General features: G+C 41.2%; 1 protein-coding gene across 2 annotated transcripts; it reads left to right on the top strand.

Moving 5' to 3' along the window:
- Window positions 1-4,306: 4,306 nt before the first annotated feature.
- Window positions 4,307-20,486, top strand: LOC130209512 (neuronal acetylcholine receptor subunit alpha-3-like). Of its 2 annotated transcripts, XM_056439225.1 has the most exons (8): window positions 4,307-4,360; window positions 4,433-4,517; window positions 15,483-15,622; window positions 15,706-15,750; window positions 15,833-15,942; window positions 16,141-16,348; window positions 16,731-17,735; window positions 19,693-20,486. In XM_056439225.1, exons 2-8 carry the CDS (start codon window positions 4,460-4,462, stop codon window positions 19,816-19,818), a joined length of 1,692 nt encoding a protein of 563 aa, XP_056295200.1. In that variant the 5' UTR covers window positions 4,307-4,360; window positions 4,433-4,459; the 3' UTR covers window positions 19,819-20,486. The 2 variants fall into 2 exon arrangements, with proteins under 2 accessions (XP_056295200.1, XP_056295198.1); XM_056439223.1 differs by having other exon boundaries at window positions 4,313-4,517.
- The last annotated feature ends 5,234 nt before the right edge of the window (window positions 20,487-25,720 follow it).

The following is a 25,720-nucleotide window of genomic DNA, read 5'->3' on the forward strand; positions in this document are numbered from 1 at the left end:
AAAATTCCATTTTAGTCATATCTCTCTGATCAAAACTTGTATTCGATATTTAATACTTAACATTAAGATATTAATTGCAACTAAAATAGGTCAAAGTAAAATGTCAGTCAACAAGTTGTGTTTCAAATCGATGTGGACCTTTTCTGTATACAGACCACGATGTGACACATCGATGCAAATGTTTAGTCGATACAAGTACTCTTTTGCAAGTTTGGATATTTTGGTGGAAATTAAATCAGTCAAAATATTTCCAATATGTTCATTGACAGCATTTTGTCATATATTTTAATAAACATTTCATTTATTTCCCCACAACGTGAAGTGAAGAAATAATCCTCTCAGAATAAAGCTTCCTTCAAAAAATATTTTCCATTGAAAATTAGTTGTATTTAATGTAATTTCCAAGAATCAGTGTTGCACCAGTCGGTTGCCAACATTGTTTTTTAATTTTTTTAATTCATCAGCGCTCTTTCACTGAACCAGCTGTGGCTCATATGCTGAGGAGAGAAGTGAAAGTGAACCAGAACTGCACATTTTTGCAGCATAAAACTAAAACACGAAGCTGTAAGATGCTCAAAGATCAGTAGAGATAACGTTTGTTTAAAACAGCAACACTAGATTTTGATCGGTGCAGCTTTAAATGCACTAATGGGGAAAAAGAAGTAAACTGAGGAAAGGTTACGCTGATGTAACATTAACGCAGACACAACCTGTTTAATAATACAGAATACTGAAGCTTTGCTGCAACATTAGACTGCAGCTTGTTTACAGGCAGACGTCTCATCAGCGTGAGTGACACACAACAACGTGAGACTGTGACCAGTTGAGAGGAAGAGGAGAATGAAGAAGAAAATAATAATAAAAATGCACTTGATTAAGAAAATAAATATTTCTTCTGTCATGGCCACCACAATATAATATGAAGAAGAGTCTTGAAAATGACACATAAAGTGAAAGAGACATAGATTCCGCTGGTTGATGTGGACGAGCCAGAACAGTCCTGTCTGACAAACACTGTTCAACCACACTTGTCCTTTTCCTTTGCTGTCTCCATCAGGCCCTCAAGGTCCTTCTGCTTTATCTGTGCTTTCTGCTGCTATTTAACAATGTGTCTGTCTGCGTGATCGCAAAGAGACAGGGACAGGACCAAAGACAAGAAAGAGAGAGGAAAGTAGCACGGTGAATTGGTGATGAAATAAAAAAGGGTGGTACGGGGAAGAAGGGTAGAAGTGTGTGGATGTCTCCTCAGCCAAAGTCTCCCTCAGACACCGACAGTCGGGCAACAGTTTCCTCCTGTGAACCTGACGGCTTCCTGCATTCCTGCATCGCTGCAGACACTCTGCTTCTTTCCCTTTCCTCATCTGACTTTCTTTCTCTGCTGGATCTAAGTCGTAAGTATTAAGTAAACACACTGTACAGATGTGCACTTGAACATGCACGCTTTAATGCACAATGCATTTTTTTGAGAAGCCAGATAGAACTTGTTGAATTATGTGAATTTAGTGGTTGTTTATTCTTACAATATTGTTGTGATTGTATTAGTGTTTTATTAACTCACAACTCTGTTGATATGGTTATTAAAACGTTTACTGAATGTATGAGCAGTTCTATCATGTGTGATTTGAATTACAAGATTTAGACTTTGAAAAGAGAAACATTAATTCAGTTTATTTTACTCTTTTTCTTCAACAAAAGGCTCTCGATTGTCTTCCATGTACTACATTACGGCTGCTGCTAGATGACGAGAACCAGATTATCATTTGTATTGAATGTAATTGTTCCAACTCATCTTTGAGACATTTGCTTTTACCTTGATGAGGTTTGAGAAGCAACTGAAGCCGCTATCGGTTTTTAATTCCCTAATTAAATTGAAACTAATCACAAAGAAAGTCTCAGATAAGAAGCCAATGAGTTGAGCAGAGGGACTTTAAGTCTTGAAACAACTGAGATGTGGGTTTTGCAAAATAGGCTGCAACTGACTGAGAGGAAGAAGTCCCAAAGATGATGTTCATACTTCAGAAACAGTATTTCCTTCTTCGAAAGAAAATTACATATTTAAAACGCTTTTGTGTGTTTCCTTAAAAACTATGTCAGACTGAAAAATGTAAATAATATTCAAACAAATGTACACCGTGGTAACTTAGTCAGGTAATTAAAAATATATTAAATATGCGACAAAGGCCACAGGTTGACCTTTTAGCCTCAAAGCTCAGCGTCAGGGGAAAGTGCTTGTAATGTAATACACATTTCAATGTTAAAAGGAAAGAAGGCTTGTCTCTCTCTGTGCCACTGGGAAGGGATCCACTGTTATTAAGGTTGATGTTTTAACAGGAAAATAGGGAGACAATAATGACAAAATAATATTATTGGTGTAATGAAAATTAAAAGTTTAACAGTGTGAAAAGAAGAGTTAAAATAAATAATTCCCTGTCCCTTCTCACTCCACACCGGTCGGTGGAGACTTCCCCTCAGCTTTTATCAGCGTGTCGCTGAATGATTTTTTAAAATCTGCAAATAGATTCAATGGCTTTTTCACACCGAAGCAGCACATCAGGCAGCCGAATTGAATCCTTGGTTTCTTCTCTTCTTGCTCTGGTGACGCTCCCTCACCGTATCACATCATTTCAGGAGCTCAGCTGTGTATCTCTCTCTCTGTATTAGCTGTCCACATGCGTCTAGTTTCACAACCTCTCTGCATTATGCACTTCTATGAAACCTATTTTTACACTCTGCACCTCACTTTTCTCTTCTGTTTTCTCTCTGGTGTTCTTTTTGGGGTTGCTGCTGAGCCACATCTAATCGCTGCAGTTTCCATCCTCCGAACCTCAACAACGACCTCGCTTGACTTCACTTCCCCAACGACAAAACTAATTGAGCTTAAAATTGAGGACTCGTCTTCTCCAGACCTGCCAGCTGCTAACATGCGGCAGTGTTCCAGTACAAAGGTTCTCATATTACACCTCGTGTAAGGCTGATTACTGTTTGATGGGGTGGCAGTGTGCAGCAAGAAAACACAAAATAACATGGTCAAACACGAGTATAATGGCTCTAATCTCATGAAATAAGTAAAAGTAAATGTCAATGCATGTCACTGAAGGGTGTGTGTGTCATGTATAAACTCCACCTCTCGTCTTTGTGCCATGTAAGTGGGTTAAGAGGAGTGAATATAGTAGATAGCGTATACATCTCGTGCTGCTGAATACTAAAACATGGATAAACATACACACATTCAGGTGAATGTGTTCCATATGCAGGTAAACGCACGCACAGCATCATGAAATATTAACAGACAAACCAACTGAAAGCTGTCCATCACGTTACCTTCAAATACTTATAATCATTACTAAGCAAGTTTGACAGATCTTTTTTACAAAAGATTAATTTAGGGACTATAGACTAAGAAGATACTCTGGAATGCATATCTGTGAATTGTTTTCATTGTTGTTGTTCTTTTTATTATATTTTGCTCCACAAACTTAAAGCTAAGTGCAAAATACAGATCAAAGCTGTTCCAGTGAAAGTTCATTATTATGCTGTCTTTAATGTATGATACTCACCACAACTGCACGTTTTCTTTTTAAGATCATAACCTGTCGTAGTCAATGTAGATGTGCTCGATCGTGCAATCCCATAGTTCTACTCTGCATTTATAGCTTTCCATTATTTGAAATGGGCAGACTCTGCATCCTTCAACACTCTATTATAGAGCAGCTAATTGTTATGCTGAGCATTGTTATGCGTACAAAATAAATTACGTGATTAAATAGGTCATTTACAGCTCAGCAGTAAAACTGTCATCTTATTGTGTGTACAGCATCTTTTTCCAAAGCTGTAGAGGTGATTATCATTTGTTGAGTTTGATTCGATCTGAATTTTTGAAAAGAAAAATCTAGCCAATTTTACACTATTTTTTGGAAAAATCAACCTGAATAAGCATACAGTTGATTTATAGATAGATAGATATAACGATAGATAGATAAATAAATATAAATAGATAAATATAGAGAAAGATATTTAAACTTTTACTAGACAAATATAAATACAGTAAAGCAGTTTCATTATTTGTGTGCAAAACTGAATATGAGAATAAATGTTCAAATATACATTTATTTGCAATGGCACCCTTCACGGTCCTTGAGCCATATTTGAAACCATTTCTTTATTCCAACCGTATCACCTGTGAGTCACTGTGAGTCAGGTCGCGAGGTTTGGCCCTTGGGTGAGTGTGTGGTTGAGTGGGACGCGGGGACGGGGGGAGGGGGAGGTGGGACCTGCAGAAGAAGTTGGTCATACCGGGAGAGCGCACCGCGAGTCCAAGCTCTCCACGCTCGAGAGCGAAAAGGGAAATGTTGCTTGAATCGTAAGGCTTCCCAGACGTCGGTGGTGGGTTACTGACAAGACTTCAGTCATCAGCATCGTCTTTTATCCACAGAAAGCATCGTCAAGCGCTGGTGTCTCGATGAATTTCTCCGGGAAACTAACACTCGTCCTCCTGCTGGTGCTCCTCGCAGCGCAAGGTAAGACACAGCGCGCCGTGAGTCGGTGCTTCGCTGGCAAAAAAAGTAGCATTTGTACTCGTTACTTTAGGATTACCTTCATCTCGTTAAGGACTCATGTGAATGGTTTGCCACCTTACTCGATGTCTTACTTTTAAGTTCCCGTGAGTCCTCCACCAGCTTGTGTTAGGCTACCTCCTCGGTGCGCCTTTGAGTGATGATCCGGAAAAGCAACACCGCTTTTGCCTGATCGACTACAATATGTAACCAAGCGGGAAAACGTGGATATAAACCAAACCTAAGCAGGATGTCACATTCAAACAGGTTGTATTGTTGCCACTGACAATGTGAGCAACACTAGTTAATATACCTCTTAATTGTTCCAGTCTTTGAACGCTCAGGAGCGCACACCTCGCAGTAAACGGAGAGCCCCTTCCCATTTCCAGTTGCGCGTCTTGCTTGCTGCTCCATCTACAACGACTGCGGTCAACTCAGCCGACACTCGGATCTCCGTGGTCAACTCAGCCGACACTTACATTTCTGTGCACCTATAGACTGATGTTGACGGTAAACGCATTCGATCGGGAGCGCGCGAGGGTTTTGATAAAGTTAGCGGAAGGATTCACGTGACACAATATCCGGTTTTGCAAAGTTAGCGGAAAGAACTACGTGAAACATCCGTTTTTCAAAATAAGATGTCGACAAATCATACACTAGCACAGGGGTGGGCAAACTTTTTGACCTGCGGGCCACATTCGGTTCTAAAATGTGACAGAGGGGCCGGGCCAGGAGCATTTGGACACGCAATGTAATTTATTAAACCTGGAGATTGCGTCTGTTTTTTATACATTTCAATTTAAGGTGCAAAGTTAAAGTAATCAACATTTACTGGAAAGAGATCAATGGAATCACTTTCAACATTCAAAACAAATTATTACCCAATGAAATACTCAAGCTCAATAATTTCTAATTGTTTTAAACCCCATGCAGGGAGGGAGATCCCCCAGCGACGCTTGGGCACTCGTGGCACTTTGCCAGTAGTTGCCACAGCGCCTCAGCACTTGCCGGCAGTTGCCAGCAGTTGCCAGCAGTTGCCAGCAGAAGCCAAACTACATCAAAAAAGTGCTACCAGTTAAAGTGCCACTACTACTCAAAATGCAACTAGTCAGTAGTGTCAAAAGACGGCCACAGGCCAAAAAAGGCGGGCAGACGGAGGGCTCAGGCGTTACGCAAGATAAGCTCACAGAGGTGGTGATTGACGACTCGATGACATCAACAGCTGGTCGGAAGTGCCCGAACAGCCGTAAATCTGTTGCGATGGGAGTGCATATATATATTAATAACAAGAAATATAGCTAAGTACATATATATGTGTGTGTGTATATATTAATGTGTATATTATAAAAGATACTAGTGTTACTATATATTATAATATGATATACCATTGTATTACCCACTGTTATACAATAAGACTGTACTGCTGTTATATTGTACGTGCTACTTATACGTTATTGTTACGTTACTACCACGTAATAACTTATATTTAACTTATATACCATGATATTATGGCACACGAGACGCAGAGACGGGACACGGCGGCACCTTTATTGGGCATCCATTTATCATCTGTTCACCCAAGCAGGTCCTAGGTCGCCTCCAGAGTTCAAAACAACAGGTTCGCCCAACGTCAACTAACTCCCACAACGACCGACACTAACTAACCCTCCTCTAACTCCTGTACCCATGGTCACGCGCTCGAGCACGCCACGCGCAAACACACTGCGCTTGAGCCACTTCACAGGGTCGCTACAATATATGCGGGATGAAAGCGATTAGAAGCAAAACAATATATTATACAGTCCAGCAGTAATGTAGCACAAATAGTTTGTAATGTAAGTATCTAGGCCAAAAAGCACATATATATATATATATATATATATATATATATATATCCTTCTGTGCTATCTATCTATCTATATACCGTATCCTCCCATTCTAGCGCCGGGACCTCTCATGGGGTGATCATGAAAGGTAGCACTTTTCCGTTCTGTTCACTACTTGCCACTTGTTCCGCTGTCCGCGCTTGACTCCAGCCGCGGCGCAACCAATCTGAGCTGCTGGTTTTACTGCTTGAGAGTGTAATCAACTGAACTTGTGTAGTAGTGCCTGTAGTAGACATGGCTGGCAACTGCTGGCGCCGGCAAGTGTCACTGAGTGCAAAGTGGTGCCCACTTAAGAACTGATGCATATCCTCATTAATAAATTTCATGGAGGTATAAATTAAGTATATCATGGTATATATATTATATATATTTAAATATATATTATATATTATACTAAGGATAAAAATACATAAGTTATATATGTAGCTTAAAATATAGAGGTATATATTAGGTGCTACAAAAATAGTAAACATCTATTAAATATTCGTATAAATATACACATATTGTAAAAGTAAATAAAAAAAAACAAATTACTAGAATGTATGGTGCCGCGCCTAAATAATGGACGGATTGTCCTGAGAGATAGACTGTATTAAATATCCTGCCTGCAGCAGAAACTAGAAAGGGGTCTTTAAAGTGAGGGCGATGTGCGGCGTCATCTGGTCAGCATGTGTATGAACCCGTCACAAACAGACTGACAGCGCTTTACTCGAGAAAATATGACCCTAAAGCTGACAATTGAAGTTCGATTTTTAAAAATTATTCATATCTCTTCTGAAAACACACCTTTACTCATGTGGACGAACTGTTTTGGTGTTTGAAATTGGTTTACCAAAGGTCATAGTTTCACAAAAGCAGTGAAATATCTGAATACAATGCTAGATACATGTAATTGCACCTGTCCATCCTGGAGAGGGATCCTCCTCTGTTGTTCCTGATCCGATGTGAGGTCAAAGGTCAGGGATGTCTATATGCACAGATTGTAAAGCACTCCGAGACAAATTTGTAATTTGTGAAATTGGGCTCTACAAATAAACTGAATTGAATAAATGAGGAAAACCAAATTTTGTATTAACGTTTTTTTAGTAAAAATGATGTGGTCTGTCACACATTCACCAAAATGATAAAGATGGGACTGAGAAATGACTTCATATTGCAGATAAAGTTTCATGGGGTGTGTGCAAATAAAAAATGACCATTAATTTAAAAAAAATATATAAATATGTATTGTACATAAAAAAAAAAAAAAGCTACATTATATACATGTTGTGAAATAGAAAACAGAACACAACTATTGACTATTTACAATATGGCTTCACTATAATAACATCATGTCATCGTGTCACGAGTCCTCTCTGCTGGCCGGGCAGGTGGAGCTGTAGGCGCTGGTGAATCCTCTGTAAAATACAAGACTAGTCAGCACCGCGCACAAGTTACGGACACCGGGACGGACACCGTGACACGTAACGTGTAGTAAAGACTCTTACCCGGTCCAAGTGGCTCTCTTCTGGCTGCGTGTTCCTCCTCGTGGCTCTGCAGCCCCTCCAGGCTCCGCGCTGCTGCCAAAATTACTGCAGCTGTTTCTAAATGAGCTTCACCTGTGTGGTGGGCGGGTCCTTTGTGATTTACTGAGTGTTCATTGGTTGTTTTTTTCCGCAAAATGTTGACAGACAAACATATTGACAAATCATGGTGAAGGGTTTTGTGTGACGAGTACTTTCCGCGCCAACGCACACCAGAAGTAAACAAAGTCGCGATTTGGACAAGTTCGGCGGGCCGGATTAAAAAGCCTAACGGGCCTGATGTGGCCCGCGGGCCGTAGTTTGCCCATGTCTGCACTAGCATATACAAGTAAACAATTAACTGATTTCGAATCTTTATAGATCGTTTCTGAGATTTAGCTTAAATTATGCTAACATTAAAACTTTTTTACTGTACCAAGGAAGAGTTTATAAAAATAAAACTCAGACTTGTATGTTAAAAAAATCCTGTATATAGATTTCCCCAAGAGTTCCAGGAAATGAATGATGCAGCTGTGTTCAAGACAGTCCTGACTTCCATTATCCTGGGAATCAGACATATCTACTGTTCCAATTGGGAGATATTTCAAATTAAAAGTCCTAAATGTTTACGAGAAATCTGTCATTTCTTTCATGTTTGAGGTGCTTTATATATGTTTTTCCTCAAAACCCCTGGCAGTGACTGATGCAGCCGTGTTCAAGACAATCCTGACTTCCATTATCCTGGGAATAAGGCATGGCCCTGCTGATGCCCCCGCCCACTCCTCCTCGCTACCTCCATCTGCACTCTATCATACTCATTGAATGTGTTGTAACTCTGTAATGATTCCTTCTGTACACATGACATCTATTACTTCTGTGCATCTGGGGAGAGGGATCCTCCTCTGTTGCTCTCCTGAAGGTGTCTTCCCTTTTTTTTCCGATTGAAAAGGTTTTTCTATTTCTTGTGAGTTTTTCCTGATCCGATGTGAGGTCCAGGGACAGGGATGTCTATGTGTACAGATTGTAAAGCCCTCTGAGGCAAATTTTTGAATTTGAGATATTGGGCTATATATAATAAACTGAATTGAAATTGAATTGAATTAAAGGGTTATGCCGGAATCAAACTCGATATATACTAATTATATATTATTATTTTATATATTACAGCTCATGTCTATCAAGTAAAGCCATTAGTGGGCTGATGTTGTCTATCCTGTTCTCACTATTTGGCTGACGTTTTGTTTTTTGTTAAAACATAGTTTAGCATTGGGATATTTAAATATGCTGTTGTCACATGGGAACATAGTTACATTTGGAGAATTGTCCTCTTTTAAAAAATAAAAATGTGAGTTCACTTACAATCTTTTATAATACATTCAGTGAATCTGTCCTGGAAACTTACACATTTACTGGGATGAAAGAACGGAGGCAAGGATCCATTGAATTTCATGCATCAGTGAATCACATCGGTGAGTGGACATACGGTCCATAAATAGGATCATGTGCATACACACAGTACACACACTATATACTTTACGAGCCCTCATAAATGAAGACACGCATATGCTTAATGCGATGGTCACAGCACATGCAGTAATCACTGTGGATCCTCTGGTGCGCCTTACCCGGCTTCCTCTCGCTGTCACTGCTCTCCAACTCTATCTTCTCTGCACTGGTTCTCTTCTATGCGCTCTCACACACGCACTGGCAGCAGTGTAATATCGGAGGGTAATTAGTTCCTTCAGATTGTCCACCGCTCGCTGCCAGGCTCAGCCCGTTAAGCACATGCATGATCAAAGAGCCTCACACGGGCCGCAGCTCTTTCTGAAGCTTTGGGCTCCTGTGGAGATGAGAGACGGGGACAGACTTACTGTTTGGCTTGCTAATTCTAAATCAATGTGGTTATTTGAGGGTGAAACGCATGACTGCTTGATCCGCCTCAGAGCAAAACCTCATTATTTTGATGCTGCATCACAAAAGCAGGGGATGGATAGAGTGCATTTGTGGTGAAGTGACATATGATTGGCAAGCTGACATCATGTGATGTTGATCATCAGCGGCAAAGACATTGTTTACAATGATTACAACTTTAATCTAAAGCTTGAGACAAATGAACTTACATGAGAGACAAGAGACATTTGGTGGTAGAGCAGCATGGCTCTAGATAGCAATGTTGGTTAGTTCGACAGTTTGGCACAGATTCAAATATTTAAACTACGATGAGCTGGATGGACATTTTGAACAGTCATGATCCCCAGGCGATGTATCCTAATGCCTTTGGTGATGCTCTGGCTTTCTCTAGCACTGTGAGGTTGTCTGTATGCTGAATATAGCTTTCAGCTCAAAAGTACCGCCGTGCCCAAAGACAGCTCCACTGAGCCGCTAGTATGGCTGCATACTATTAGTCTTGTTCTAGACACCGTCTATTATGTATGAGAGTGAGTTGGAAGCACTGGGGAGGGACTTAGCGGACCAATCCTTACAAGTTATGGTCCGCTATTGCCTTTTATTTTCTCCTACCTTCTTTCTACCTTTGGTGTGAACATATGGATATTTTTGGTGGAGGATGGGTCATGCATTTTCTCCCAGTCACTAAGGCAGGCTCAAAGAAAAATAATTCCTGGTCCAGGAACAGTCCGAATAATATATATATATTTTTGTAAATGTTTGTTGGCAAAAAAATAATGTGAATTTTGCCAGAGAGGTCAATTTATTCATTAACATAATGTTCGTGTAATATATCAAAGCTGAAGCTATTATGTGGAAAATATGATTCCACAGCTGGATCAATTGGAATTATATGCTCAGGATTTTAACTTGATCTCGCTCACTTTCACTTTCAGAGGCAAAGTCATAAATTCTCTTTGAGCCACATAAATGAAATCTTAACACAAGGTACCAGAGTGCAGCGAGCAGTGTGTGTGTGTATAATTATCTGTGGTGAAAGGGCAGAGATTATAAGTAACTTCCTTTAAATTAAGTCTGAGATCTTCAGTGGCAGAACAAGAAAAGGACGTGAGAGTGAATGTGCCAACAGCGAAAAAACCCAATGTTGGCTTAATTTTTTTGGTCACAGTGAACAAAAGGTCCAATTAACTGACTGATTATAATTGTCCTGGTTTCCACTATCCCAAATATAGGCTTAAACAACTTCCCTGTGTGTGCAGCGAATCAGGGAGCAGCGGGCAGTTTTCAAGGCAGGTACTTAATTACCCATGAGTCTCAGGAGGGAGGCCCTCTCATTAAGCTTTAAGACTCAACTCTTCTCAGCCAGTGACCTCAGAAAACTTGTTGAGAGTATTGCTGAGAAAGTCTTGTTGTTTGGTCATTGTGCACGAGATGTTGTGATTATGTAAGTGTTGAGTGTTTTTTAATTTTTTAGCTTGGTAAACTGAGTTTACCCCTGAGCTGTGTTACACCCAATGAGGTTAAAATAAAAGTGTTGATAAAAACCTGTACATGTAAAAAGCTTAAGGAATGTGTCCACAGTGTTGTATTGCTTGCCATGTTTCAGATTCATCCGACCTCTAATAAAATAACACTTTATAATTTTTTTTTTTCCTCCCTTTAAGGAATGTGTCTGTTTCTTTTCAACGAAGGAGCTTTCCAAGAGTCCAAACCAAAAAAAAAAATGACTTATCTGCGATGTCTGCAAGATATTCCTCTCCGTGTACTCCCAATGGCAATACATGCACACACTGCTTTAGCATATAGGTTGCTTAAAAAAAGATGTTCCATGAAAGTACCTTCCGACTGAAATTAATTGTATTCAAGGTATGTGAAGATCTGTGAGGAGTGTGTGACATAACTAACACTAATAACTAAGCAAGCCCAACCATACTATCTGTGACACTCTTCTTGACGCTTCTTGAATTATCTCGGACCAATTCAATGAGCAGCCAGAGCGAGTATTAATATATTTTATATTTTTATTGTATCGACCTCAGACTGTCTGCCCATTTAAAGACTAAGCCTTAAAGCCTCGCGTATACAACAAAACATTGTTGTCATCAGCTGGACTGATTACCCATCAGACCAGCTGACAATCAGACATCGTTCCCTGAACCACACCCCCGGCTCCACCACCACTCTGCAAGCAGCCAAGCTGCCCCCACACCACTATCACTATCTTAAAAAACTGTTTTTGCCACAATGTGTGCTAGTTCTGATTTTCTTCTAAAAAAGCTCTGTTGGGTGTTTAATGTTGGTACAAATCTATTTAATCTGAAACATATGCAGAGCTATTGTTTCATTAGTCTACAGCATTATAGTTATACACTTGCAGAATATATGCTTCCTCCAATATATGATATCTTCCAAGATGATGAAGAGTCAATTTACAGCAAAATACTATCAGGTAAATCATGTTGTCTCACGAGATCGAGCTGTACGAGCGTCGAGATGTAACTGACTTACGGTATCAACCAGTCCCATTTTATCGATTTGTTTTTGTTTAGTGAAACTGTTTAATGAATCTATTTGTGCAATGTGGCTGTTGCCTTGCTGGTTAAAATGCCTTTGCCCCTTTAAGTGCTGCAGTCTAAAATAGTTCACGCAATGTCGTAAGTGTCGATGGTGTGAACAGTAACCTAGGTGTACCAATATACATCATAGGAACCAAAGGCAATAAGTTACAAATGAAGGAGAGGGACAGAAAGGAAGAAGGATGTGGTTCACGTGGAGTTAGATTTGTTCTATGTTTACTGTATGTTTATCTATGTGTTTTCTATGTTCTATATTCCCACTGTTGAGCTGTTGTTGATGCTCTGCCACCGAGTGAGGCAACTTGTTATGCTTGGGTCTACAGGCTACCAGCGCTATTAGTGGCAGTGTTCCACAATATCAGTCCAGCCTTACAAATCCTGCACGCACACTTCTTCAGACACACTCGCCAACGGCACACAGTTATTTTTTGCTTCAAGCATCTTATATTTGGAGATTTTCCCCAAAAGCTTGCAGGCTTTGCCTCCCCTCTGTGAGCAGGAAGGAGAAACACACACTTCTCTCACGGCCTTCACAACATCCAGAGCAAAGATCTAACAGTTAACAGTCCTGTTATCTAACTAATACAGTACATGTTCTTTGACATCCAGGTATATTTTCTTAGGATATCCACTGCCACTGGAACATATTGCTTAGTCTTTCTGCAGAAGCTACAACATGTGAGTGAGAACATGGTGACGTTGTTCTGGAAACAATGTGGATTCAATGTGACTGTTTCGGCCCGTGGCTTTCTTTACTTCATCCACATATCTCACTTTCTTTTGAAAGAATGAAACATGTCTCAAGGCTTTCTGGTGAAATTACTGCTTGATGTGAGAACATAACCATCTTTGTATCATGAGAATATTTTCTGGAGCAGAAAGTAAAGTGAAATAGTTTTTTCTTTCGTGACCCACTTCGGAGGAATACAAATGTTCCTGACCCACCTCCCCAACAAAATATGAACTAAATGGTCCACGCTGAATTTCTATTGAAATCACAAATTTGTGTGAGTCCTATCTGTGCTTTTTCAAATAATAGAATAAAGAAAAGTGCATTCGGTTTTAATTAAATCAAATTACTCCATCAGACACAAACAAATAAAAAGTGCATTCTGTCAGGTTCTTGTGACGGGGTGAGGCTCAGGCGCAGAGTGACAGGCTGGACGCAATATAAAAAACAAAATAAACACTCTTTAATGAGGCAAAACAGATTACAAAAAAACAAGGTCCAAAAGGCAGGGTCAACAGGCAGAACCAGGAACACGGACAGGACGACAATCCGACAGCAGACAAGGGAAAGACAGACACAATATATAGGGGGGGAACAGGTGTACGACATCAGACAGTAACGAGACAAGAGTGGCTGAGGGCAGGTGCAGGGAATTAAACAATTAAGACAGAGAAGACACAGAGGAGACATAGGAGACACGGAACACAGGAGAAACGGAACAGGGTGTTACACATTCACTTTGTTAGAACAATGCAAATAAAGTTGTGCAAAAAAGCCCAGATATTTGGCAAATAACTTATTGTGGCTGCAATTAACATGTTTAGCACTGAATATCTTTTCAAGATAATAACAAAAAGCGCAACCTGTAAAAAACTAAACAAAACAAGTTCCAATATTTGTCAGAGTGCAGATATGTGTGAGCCATCAAGTTGTATCAGTATTAGTTCAAATTCACTCAGATTCTCAAAGGAATCAATATTCTTGATCAAGTCTCCTGACCCACATCTCAGCTTCAGTGAAACCTGATCTGGTCTGCAGCTGAGGAAGATGATGCTCTCTGCCTTGAAGATGAAGATTGAATTCATTCATCTTTCCAACTGTCACTGAGATAGGCCAATTTCATCAGAAATTATTCATCAGCAAACTTAATAATTATAATTGAATTAATACATTCGACTCAAAAAAGTATATTAAAGATAAAATAAGTGATAAACTGAGTCCACCTCCTCTTTGCAGGATAATATGTGTATGGTTAATATGTGTGCAATTTCAATTGAATTGTCCTACATGAGATATGTCCTCATATGACGGATGTTTAATGTTACAACACGTTTCCTCGCGAGAGCCACCGAGCTTCATGTGAACAGCTCTTGTCCCCTCACAGAGTCAACACAGTGGTGCTGACAGTGGAGTTCACAGCACATCCGTCTTGCTGCTAGCGTTTCTCTGTTTATGACACAGTGTGTCCGTTGCATGTTTGGAGACACTCTTGATCAGCGCATGCATTCCTTTTCCTGCCACGGTCTCCTACCATCTGTGCAGAAAGCCACACAACTCTCCCGTGTTCTGTCAGGTGTCCAGAAGCATAAAGAACTCATCAGCTGATGCAACTTTTACAAAGTGATTTGCCTGCAAGCGGTATTCACCAAGTTCCCTCTGAAAGAACTCTAGTGGCTTATTTATGTGAGGGGTGTAATGTTGCCAAGTGTCTTTTTAATTTGTTTGGCTTCATACTGCCGGCTGAGTTTCCAGACATAAAACACAGGCTGGTCTCTCCTCATCTGCATCGCCTGCGGTTGACTTTATTTTCCCTTGTGCCAAACGTTGTCACACTACTGATCTACACACTACTGATCTACACACTACTGAGCGACACACTACTGATCTACACACTACTGATCTACACACTACTGAGCTACACACTACTGAGCTACACACTACTGATCTACACGTGAGTCACTAAGGAGCTCGGACGTCGGGATCGCGCATGCGCAAGCGTAACCTGTTAACGGCGTAATCGTAACTAAATATTTACACATACTTTTGGAATATGTGAAGTTGTCCGCACTGCCCCCCCGCGCCCCACCTGCAATACCTCGGTGACCCACTTAAGGGTCTCGGCCCACAGTTTGAGAACCACTGCTTTAAATGCATATACCTCACTCCTTGAGTGATATATAACATTATACCCTTTAAAATACAATTTTAATGATCTGGCACTATTTGTCATTAGTGCCAGACCTCTAAAGAGCCACGGTGTGTATGAATGTCTGAAAACACACCCGTGTATGTAAGTATTAACATTTTTTTCTTCTTTCTTTTATAAGGCTGTTTTTCATCTAAGGGAGAGGACAGATTATTTCGGAGGTTGTTCAGGAGGTACAACCAGTTCATCCGACCAGTGGAGAATGTATCCGATCCAGTCACAGTGGAGTTCGAGGTCTCCATATCTCAACTGATCAAAGTGGTGAGAGAATGAACATCTCCAAACAAACAAATCATATGTTTTATAAAACCATTATGTAGGTGACTAATTAGCTCTTTTTTCAGGATGAGGTGAATCAAATTATGGAAACCAATCTGTGGCTGAGACACGTGAGTGAGTTCTATCTTTTATGTAACGTCATTCGTGATGACACAGTATCTTTATTTATGCTTAAGTTGTGTGTGTCTTTAGGTCTGGAACGACTACAAACTGAAATGGGCCCCTGTTGAGTACGATGGGATTGAGTTCATACGAGTTCCCTCCAATAAAATTTGGAGGCCGGACATTGTTTTGTACAACAAGTAAGTTTAAGTGCACAAATGCTAAAGAACCGTTCCATGTTTTGCTTGCCGATATGATGAGAGACACAGTGTGCAGAGTTAGCCCTCTAATTATTATCATTATTACCGTAGTCTTCTTCTAACATGCTCATGCTATTTATTTATCCGTCTTTTGTGTGAGATAGCCTTTACCTGACGTGACGTTTACTCCTCTCACAGTGCTGTCGGGGACTTCCTTGTGGAAGACAAGACCAAGGCTCTGCTGAAGTTCGATGGCACCATCACCTGGATTCCTCCAGCTATTTTCAAATCCTCCTGCCCCATGGATATCACCTACTTTCCCTTTGACTACCAGAACTGCTCCATGAAGTTTGGCTCCTGGACGTATGACAAGGCAAAGATCGACCTGGTGCTGATCGGCTCAAAGGTCAGAGGTCTCTGGGGATCCTGGTCATGTACCGCAGCAGTCATGTGGTTTTATTCTACATGGCATGTTTACATCGCAATATTGAATTTTTTATGGGAATTAATTAATATATTAGTAGGAAAGTTTCAGTACTGTGGCACAGATACACTTGTATGTGCTCATATCATCTATTCAAATAACAACTGTTAAATTCCTTCACTTTAATGGCAACAAATATTTAGTGAGGTGTCACGATTTACTCGAGGCCACTTTTGAACATTTAAACTATTCACTGCTTTGGTCTCTTTAAACAGACTTGTGTTTCATTTTCACACACGAAAACTGTTATTATTCAGATATATATTTTCCTTAAAATATTGACTTTACATTTGCATTTCATCAGGTCAACTTGAAAGACTTCTGGGAAAGTGGAGAGTGGGAGATCATAGACGTGCCAGGATACAAGCATGACATCAAGTACAACTGCTGCGAGGAGATCTACCCGGACATAACCTACTCCTTCTACATCCGCCGCCTGCCTCTCTTCTACACCATCAACCTCATAATCCCCTGCCTCCTTATCTCCTTCCTCACGGTGCTGGTCTTCTACCTCCCGTCTGACTGCGGCGAGAAGGTCACCCTCTGTATCTCCGTCATGCTTTCTCTCACTGTGTTCCTGCTGGTCATCACTGAGACCATTCCTTCGACGTCGCTCGTCATCCCTCTGATCGGCGAGTACCTCCTCTTCACCATGATCTTTGTCACGCTCAGCATCGTCATCACTGTCTTTGTGCTGAACGTCCACTACCGCACCCCCATGACTCACACGATGCCGGAGTGGGTGAGGTCTGTGTTCCTCGGGGTGCTGCCCAGGGTGATGCTGATGAGGAGGCCCATCGACCAGGGCTGCTTCTCCCCAGCAAATATGACAGGAGGGACCGGAAGAGGACGGAGTAGCGTGAGAAACAGAAAGAGAAAGAACAGCATAGGAGGAGGAAGTGGCACGGGAAGTGTAAGCATTGGGGGTATAACTGGGGGTGTGGCGTTGGATGTCGGGGCAGGAGGAGGACCTGCTGCCCCGGCTGCTGGCTCCATGAACTGTGTGGAGTATGGCGAGTTGAACCGGGACATGAACAGGAGGTGCCTCTACAGAGGAAAAGAGGTACCGACTCCTGTCCCTCCCTCGATGGTGCCACCTCCTCCTCCTCCTCCTCCTCCACCCCCAAACGCACCCCCAACCCAGGGGCCCCAGGAGTCAGAGTTGCCCAAGGTGCTGCGGCCGTTGAATGCCCCTTCGCCTGTCAGCGCTATCGTTGCCTTCTCCGTGGTGTCGCCAGAGATCAAGCAAGCCATCGAGAGCGTACGGTACATCGCGGAGAACATGAGGACTCGCAACAAAGCCAAAGAGGTACCGAAGCATGTCTGATAACGATAATGAATACGACAATACTCATTTCTGTTTGTATACACTACCGTTCAAAAGTTTGGGGTCACTTAGAAATGTCTTTATTTTTCAAAGAAAAGCACTGTTTTTTCAATAAAGATAACATGAATCAAAAATACACACAATACATTGTTAATGTGGTAAATGACTATTCTAGGTGGAAACGTCTGGTTTCTAATGAAATATCTCCATAGGTGTATAGATGCCCATTTCCATCAACTATCACTCCAGTGTTCTAATGGTACATTGTGTTTGCTAATCGCCTTAGAAGACTAATATCTGATTAGAAAACCCTTGTGCAATTATGTTAGCACAGCTGAAAACAGTTATGCTAGTGATATAAGCTATACAACTGGCCTTCCTTTGAGCTTGAAGTTTGAAGAACAAAATTAATACTTCAAATATTAATCATTATATCTAACCTTATCAACGTCTTGACTATATTTTCTATTCAATTTTCAATTCATTTGATAAATAAAAGTGAGTTTTCATGGAAGACACAAAATTGTCTGGATGACCCCAAACTTTTGAACGGTAGTGTATGTGTTCGGCATTGTGTTCTGTCAGTTGAGTTGGCGGTGCAGTGTTGTCAAACTTGATCACATCAAGTCCAATAAAATGTGTATGACAACACTTTAATCCGTCGTCTTTCAGATGTAATCCCGGCAGTGTCATGACAGCCTCCTGTGCTGCAGTGAGACGTGTCAGAGTCTACTTCTTCAGTTCAAAAGATGTTCAAGCATTTATATTATTGATCTGTTCTTTGACACCTTCAGTAGGCAATTTCTTCTTCGCTGTCCTTCCTTCATTTGGTAGTTTAAACTGCGTTACTCTCATCCTGAATGACATGTTTAACTTCTGCAAACTGGTCTGAAAACATCGTTTTCTCGTTATTTGTAACATGTGCCGCTCTGCTGACAGCAGACGTGTCCATGTTTGGTGTTGTTCATGAGCTGAAAACAACGCCCCTTTATGTGAACATGCTCATCACCAGATTGAGAAAACCTACTTTCCCTGTTAAGTGGGATTGTGGGTTAGTGAAGTCAGATAAATAAAAGATACCCTGGTTATGTTGAACTCGCTTTGTGATAAAGCCCACAGGTAGGACACAAGCACAAGGCGAGGGAAAGAGCAAACCTCCAAGCCGAGGTAGAGAGTCATCACAGAGGCTGAGATCGCTGACAACAACCCCGACCGTGAACTTAACTTCGTCCGAATGCCCTAAAATAAATGTTTGACTTTGTGGGCACCAGAGTTTTGTCCCCAGACTGCTGTGCACAGAGGAAGCCCCCACAATGTAAACAGCACACAAATAAACATAAACATGCAACAACAAAGCAATACTGTACGTCTGTTATCTCTGCAGCGTGTGAATATTCTACCGAGCTTAGTAAAAGGTGGAGGAAGCCATTTACACTGAGCTCTAAAGGGAGAGGAAAGCTGCTTGTTGGTTGCAGACGGAGGGCTTTGTGTGCGCCTCCTCCTCCCTCTGGATGGCCCTGATATGTTTGTTGCTCCATCTTTTCGTAACACAGCTGGAATATTTCTCTGATCCATGCAGAATAGCACACAATGGCATTGCGGTCAGTGCAGCCATAATCCTATTGTCCATACCTGACTGATCAAGGGATACTCAACACGATATGTATACAAACAAACACGCACACACACCACTCCACCAGTAGCCATGGTGTTAAACACTGCAGGTTCTCTCAGCCTCCTTTACACAGAAACCCACAATCTCACATAAAGACACACACACACACATGCACACACACTTCACATTTTACATCACCATAAAGCAATGTCTTCTGGGAGCATTTTTTGGAAAAAAGCTGCTTTTGTGTATGAATTTGTGGGCCATAGATATGTTATATATGTATGACTTATACACACATCAAAATGTCCTTCCTTTCCTCAGGTGGAGGACGACTGGAAGTACGTAGCCATGGTCATCGACAGGATCTTCCTCTGGGTTTTTGTGACAGTGTGTGTGTTGGGAACAGTGGGACTCTTCCTCCAGCCACTTATCAGCTTCTTCAGATAGAACCTGGTCTTGGTCCAGTCTCTTTCCCTCTCTTTTGGTCTACTTGTGTCTCTGGTCCCCACTTACATTACTTTGGGAAGTGTCCCTCCTGCAGCTCTTTCACATGAAACACAGAACTGTCTCCTTTCTCTCTTTCTGGTATTGAGTCTCTCATCTGTGTCTCATGCTCTTCTCTGGGACTCCATCATCACTTACAGCTCTCAGCTATCTATCTCCTCACATGATTTCCCTGATTCCCCCATTCCATCTTTGCCTTCCCCTCTCAATGTGTATGCCATGCTGTTCTCCAGTCTCCTCCGCCCCCTCACAGTTTTATTTTCTGACATGATTATCAAGAGTCTGCTTTCCTTTCCTCTTCCTCTTTCCATGTTTTATCCTCTCCTGTGTTTTCACCCGCCACGGCCGACAGCTTATCTCACAGCTGTCTCCCGTCTCCCATTGTTTTTATTCTTCTCTGCATTTCCATTGTGTGTATTTTATTTAACATATCCATTCAGTCATTGTTATTACTATACAGTGTTTTACAATGTGTTTAACAATGTCAGGTAATTATTGAAGTAAGAAGAACCTCTTGACATTCAAATGGCTGAGGAAGAAGAACCTGAAGACCTTGGTGACTTTTTCAGTAAGACTTTGTCATTTTAAGATGGTGCAATAAAGACTTTTGAGAAAAATGGGACATTGTGATCGACTACAACGTCTCAGTTAAAAACAAATGCTGACAGCTGGTAATAATAAGTATGATGTTGTTATGATCGCTGCCTTTAGCTTTGGCTTTCTCAGACTGAGTTTATTCCTGGAGATAAGTTTGTAATATACATAAGAGTTGTTCTGAGAAGGAACACTGGCGACAGCTGCACCCACATGTGCTCACGTTATGTATTAACAGAATTGCACATACATTCACAACTTCACTGCAACCTACAATACAGAAACACTTTGACTTGCACAATATAGATTGAATTTGTAAAAAGTAGGGCTGTGAAACGATTAAAAATTTTAATCGGGTTAATCACAGGTTTTTGTGGATTAATCATGATTAATCACATATTACCGATATTCTCGGTATATTTTGTGAGAACATAGAGATTTATGACAAAAGACGGATATATACATTTATACATTCTTCTATACAATGGTGCTGCAACTCAGCAGTTATTTAGCAGTTTTCTTCCATATGGAACATTAATACATCTTCATCCTAAACAGAATGTTTAACCCTCCTGTTACCTTTCGGGTCAATTTGACCCCATTCAATGTTTAATGTCGGGAATGGGCGTGTGCTGTCTGGAACGGTGGTCAGTGATGTTGAGCCCCACAGAAGAACCTTCTGTTCTTTGGGGTCAATTAGACCCCAGGCTGTTTTTCACTGTGTCAAACATATCAGAAATATCAACTTTTTTATTTATTTAAAGGGCTATTTAGGTAGTCAACAAACAAACATAAAGTACCTCACACTTAAACTTGGGAAACAATATTAATTCTAATAATTTTCTGGAGGTTTTAATTGCTGGGGTCAAATTGACCCCGAGGGTAAAATGTTAGTAAATGTAAAGGTAACAGGAGGGTTAAACAGAGCATTTTTCTTGTTTGTCAACCATTAACTCCACCATGATACAATCTAAAGGTGGACAGATTGACAAGTGACTTTTTTTTTGCTCGGTCCCGATGCGCGCGCACGGAGCTCTGTGGCGCGCCAGACGGAGATCGATAAGTGTTCACGCAACGCGAAGAGACAGAAATGACATGCTGCTGTGGAGATACGATCAACAACAGACGTTTAGTTTAATAAAAGAACAAAGACGTGCTACAGAGAACATGTCAGGGGGCGGGCCAATCTTTTTAATGTCATGCGATCTACCGACACTACGCCGCGATCGACTGGCAGGTCGCGATCGACGTGTTGAGACCCTGATCTACAGGAAGTAGAAGTCGGAACAAGGTTTCCGGAGGTGAACCTGCGGAAGGATCATTACCGATGAACAGACCGTCTGCATGAGAGCGGACAGAGTTCAGATTGAAGTGGTGGATTGGAAGCTCATTTTGCAAGTGACTTTTTTTTCGTCCCAACGACCAACAACAGACGGATTGGAAGCTCATTCTGCGCATGCGTTAAATGCGTTAAAAAAAAAAACTAGTTAAACCTGTAATTGGATTAACTGAGTTAACGCGTTATTTTTCACAGCACTAGTAAAAAGACATTAAAAGCCGAACTGTCTCATGTTATTTGATAATAAAGAAGGTCCTGGACTCAAACTCGGCGTGAACGTCTCGCTTCATCTGCGACGGTTTCCTCTGATGCAGTGTCTTACAATACTGAAGTCACTTGTCACAAATGTAAACGGCATCTTGCTGAAATTGTCGCTATCGCCCATATCAGAGTAAGGTGTGCGGAAAGTGAATGGATGAAATGAAAAAAGGTATTAAATGTATAGAATACAAATATGTGTAATGCCTATTGTATGCCAGAGGAGGAAGGAACATTATGTATGTATGAAGTGAAACGGACTGTAGAGCGAAGCCATTATGCAGATATTATGGAAAAATATTGTAATGTATTATAGGCATCGTCTGTTCCGTACTATAGCAAACAATTAATGGAAAAACAGTTGCACTCTGAATTTAATGCTTCCGGATGTTTAGCGACTCAGAGAAGGTCTGATGAAATGAATTATGAATAGGTTTACATACTGTGAGGCAATATAGCCATTGTAATAAACAAATTGGATTTTCAATGGGTTCACATTCCAACAGTAGACAAACAAATTTGTAATAATCTGTCCTTTGGTTGAACTGTTGTTGTAGAGCTTGGATCACATTAAATACTACCTGCAAATACATCCCAAAAGAACTTTATTGGTTATGGCTGTACAGACTTCAAATGAGGACTTCTTTCACTTCTGGAAGTGTTAGTTTTAGCGAACAGCTCAAGATTCAAAGATCTGTCATTGACAGATGGATGATTATGATGTCGGTTTTCTTGAAATATAACAGACTTGGTGATTGTTGTTTAATATTTAAGATAAACAACCTGTGATCTTGAGAGGAAGTTCCGTTAATAATAGCATGGACCGGGGCAACAGTTATACACTTTGTGACTGGAATCTCCTCTGAGAAAATGTGTGTAGGGAACTGAGTGAATATTGCTCAGTCACCCACAGAATACGTCTGTGAGCACGACATTTCACCACCAGCTTCTGCAGCTGGGTCCCCCAATCACAAGAGTACACTGAAGGTGGTCAGAACTGTGAATTAGTTCTAACTCACTGAGTCTGTAGCCGCTGGTCACTGACAGTCCAAAGCGTTGAGGAGGAGTGCACACGATCAGAGGATATAGGAGAAATGAATGGTCTTCATTTATTTATAGAAGACAAAACATATGTGCAGCATCCATATGTAAATAAAGGATAGTTTCTAATTAAATATTTTATATTCTTATCATTATTAAGTCACTTTTCGAATCGTTCGATTTTCAGATCCATCTTAATTGTGAAACACTGTAAATGTGCTATATATGAGTTTGGGGACATTTCTATTGCCTCTAAACAGCTCTCAACATGATGAGCAGAGGGAGAGGGAGAGAGAAGGAATTCTCTGCTCAGGTCGACATCACTCGACACCTTATATCTTTACAAAGCAAATAGTTCTATATTGGTGCACTATATTCATGCAGTGCATATTCTATTAAGCCCTTTTAAACTGTTAAAGTAATGTTATTTTTAAACAAGTAAATCAAAATTAAATCAATGTTGTGGGGTGGCATTTGGGTTAAGATGTCGACCATGGACCACAATGTCGCCAAAGGGCAAATGAATGACATCTCTGTCGACTGCCATCTGTCCTCTTTCACATATCTAAAACAGACTTACTACTACTATGGATAGTTTGGGATATTATAACCAATAACTATTATTTTAGTAAACATAGTTTCAGGCACGTGCACAGATAGAGCCCTAGTGGTGCTCAAGCACCAGCCCTTTTGCCCTGGATGAGTAAAGTGCCCTTTTTGCTGGAGCCCACTTTTTTTATTCATCAGTATTTAAGAATAAAAGTTACTCTTTCTGTCATCAAGTCCTCCCCAAATGTGTTTTAATATCCGACGGGGCATTTATCTGAGAACTTCGCCCCGACATGCTTCGCGGCGCTCACAAGCTCATGTGCCCTCACCCCCCCTCCTCCCTCCTCCTCCTCCTCCTCTTCCTCCTCCGCGCAGTGCTCCTCGCGCCACCAAACGGCTGCACCTCCTTCTCCTCTGACCCGCAGCATCAGACACACAGGTCATGACGGTGTTTGTCCCCTGACGTTGTTTGTGATAAATCAACCACAACATTAGCACTGCTGAAAACATGACGTCACAAGTACTGGTCCGACGTTTCCTAAACAAATAAACAAACAAAAACTCACGAAATCCGTGATTTCAAAGCCTTGCAGCCGTTTACTGATGTTAGTTATGTTTAGAGAATAGAGAGAGGGAGAGAGTGAAGAGAGAAGAGAGAGTGCATTCTTATTCCGTTCTATTTAACAGGGGCTAGTCTAGGATTTGCGTCGCCAGACTGAAAAAAAAATCATAAGGCCTCTCTGGTATTGTTCAGAGGGATGTCTGTTGATGTCTATCAATATCGCTCATTTTGAAAATGACGTAAGAGGGCAATCCTGATCCGTATCAGACCAGCGAGGAGGGCAATATGTGGCTGGCATGACGACCCATTAGCCAATCAGAATGCTTGTACTGTTGCTATATATAATAATTCATCTTTATTCATAAAGAAAATGTAAGCTAGCAGTCTGATGCTGCCCAGAGGAGACGTAGGTCGAGGATGTATTGCATCATCAGTGTAATGCTGCTTATGCTTCAACTCTGTCAGAATTATTTTTGTGGCATTGGGTGCCCTTTTTTTTGGTTTGAGCACCTGCCCCCCAAAATGTCTGTGCACGTGCCTGCATAGTTTTGTAGTAAGTAAAGTATTCTTCATAATAACTTGAGTAGGTTCAGGGTGAACTGTATATTTTGCTATCGTGTGCTTCTTGAGGAAACCTTTGACTCACAGTCCCACATACTGATGTGCGTTGGGCAAAGTGAGCGAAGCAAAAGGAAAGCAACGCATTTTTCCTTTGAGGCTCCCGTCTTCCTCTGACTTATCCCTCCTTCTTTCTCTTTATCAAAGGTCACGGGTGAATCTGAATGTGCCTGTCAGTCAGAATTGACACACACACTCACACACACACACACACACTCACACACACACGCACGCACACACACACACACTGGAGGTTCGGGGTGGTGAAAACACGGTCCTTTCCTGGATTGAAGTATGCCTGTATACTTTGAATCGGTCTACCCTGTCGCTCCCAACAACCACTCACACTTAATCCTCACTAGCGAGTACTGAATGAGCGCGTGCACGTTTCTGTTTGCGTGTGTTAAACAGGGGAAGAGGAGGTTTACACATATCACCTGCTGAAGTGAGCATGTGAAATAGAGAGAGAGAGAGAGAGAGTAAGATAGTGTTTTGAGTGTGCATGTTTTGCGAATCCATATATGCCACGCTGCAGCATGGATCTCACAACATAGGGATTATGGGATAGTTCAGTTATAAATATGGAAATGCAGCAGCAGTGTTACAGCAGCCACACGTAGGATCCTATCAGTCTCAGTCTGCTGCTTGACAGGGTCACTTCAGCGCCCGGCTGCCAGAGAATGAAGAGATCAGCTAAAGAAGCAGCTACTCCAGCTATATTTGGACAGTATTTGTTTGTTATACATGCAATTTTCCTCAGTGGCTCTTCCCCAATTTATTGGGCTGTCCTTCAAACCTTCAACAGGAAACGAGATAACGAATAAGACTGACAAGGGTGTGATTGTTTTCAACACTGCTTTATTTTTAAAAATCTGATCTACACA

Source organism: Pseudoliparis swirei, chromosome 19, assembly GCF_029220125.1.
Source record: "Pseudoliparis swirei isolate HS2019 ecotype Mariana Trench chromosome 19, NWPU_hadal_v1, whole genome shotgun sequence".
Taxonomy (NCBI): domain Eukaryota; kingdom Metazoa; phylum Chordata; class Actinopteri; order Perciformes; family Liparidae; genus Pseudoliparis; species Pseudoliparis swirei.

What these genes read in the sequence shown, in the direction of transcription:
- LOC130209512 (XM_056439225.1), top strand. Translation starts at nt 4,460, where the DNA reads ATGAATTTCTCCGGGAAACTAACACTCGTCCTCCTGCTGGTGCTCCTC. An exon ending in GGTGCTCCTCGCAGCGCAAG is followed by an intron (nt 4,518 to 15,482) that starts GTAAGACACAGC and finishes TTCTTTTATAAG; the next exon opens with GCTGTTTTTCATCTAAGGGA. An exon ending in TATCTCAACTGATCAAAGTG is followed by an intron (nt 15,623 to 15,705) that starts GTGAGAGAATGA and finishes CTCTTTTTTCAG; the next exon opens with GATGAGGTGAATCAAATTAT.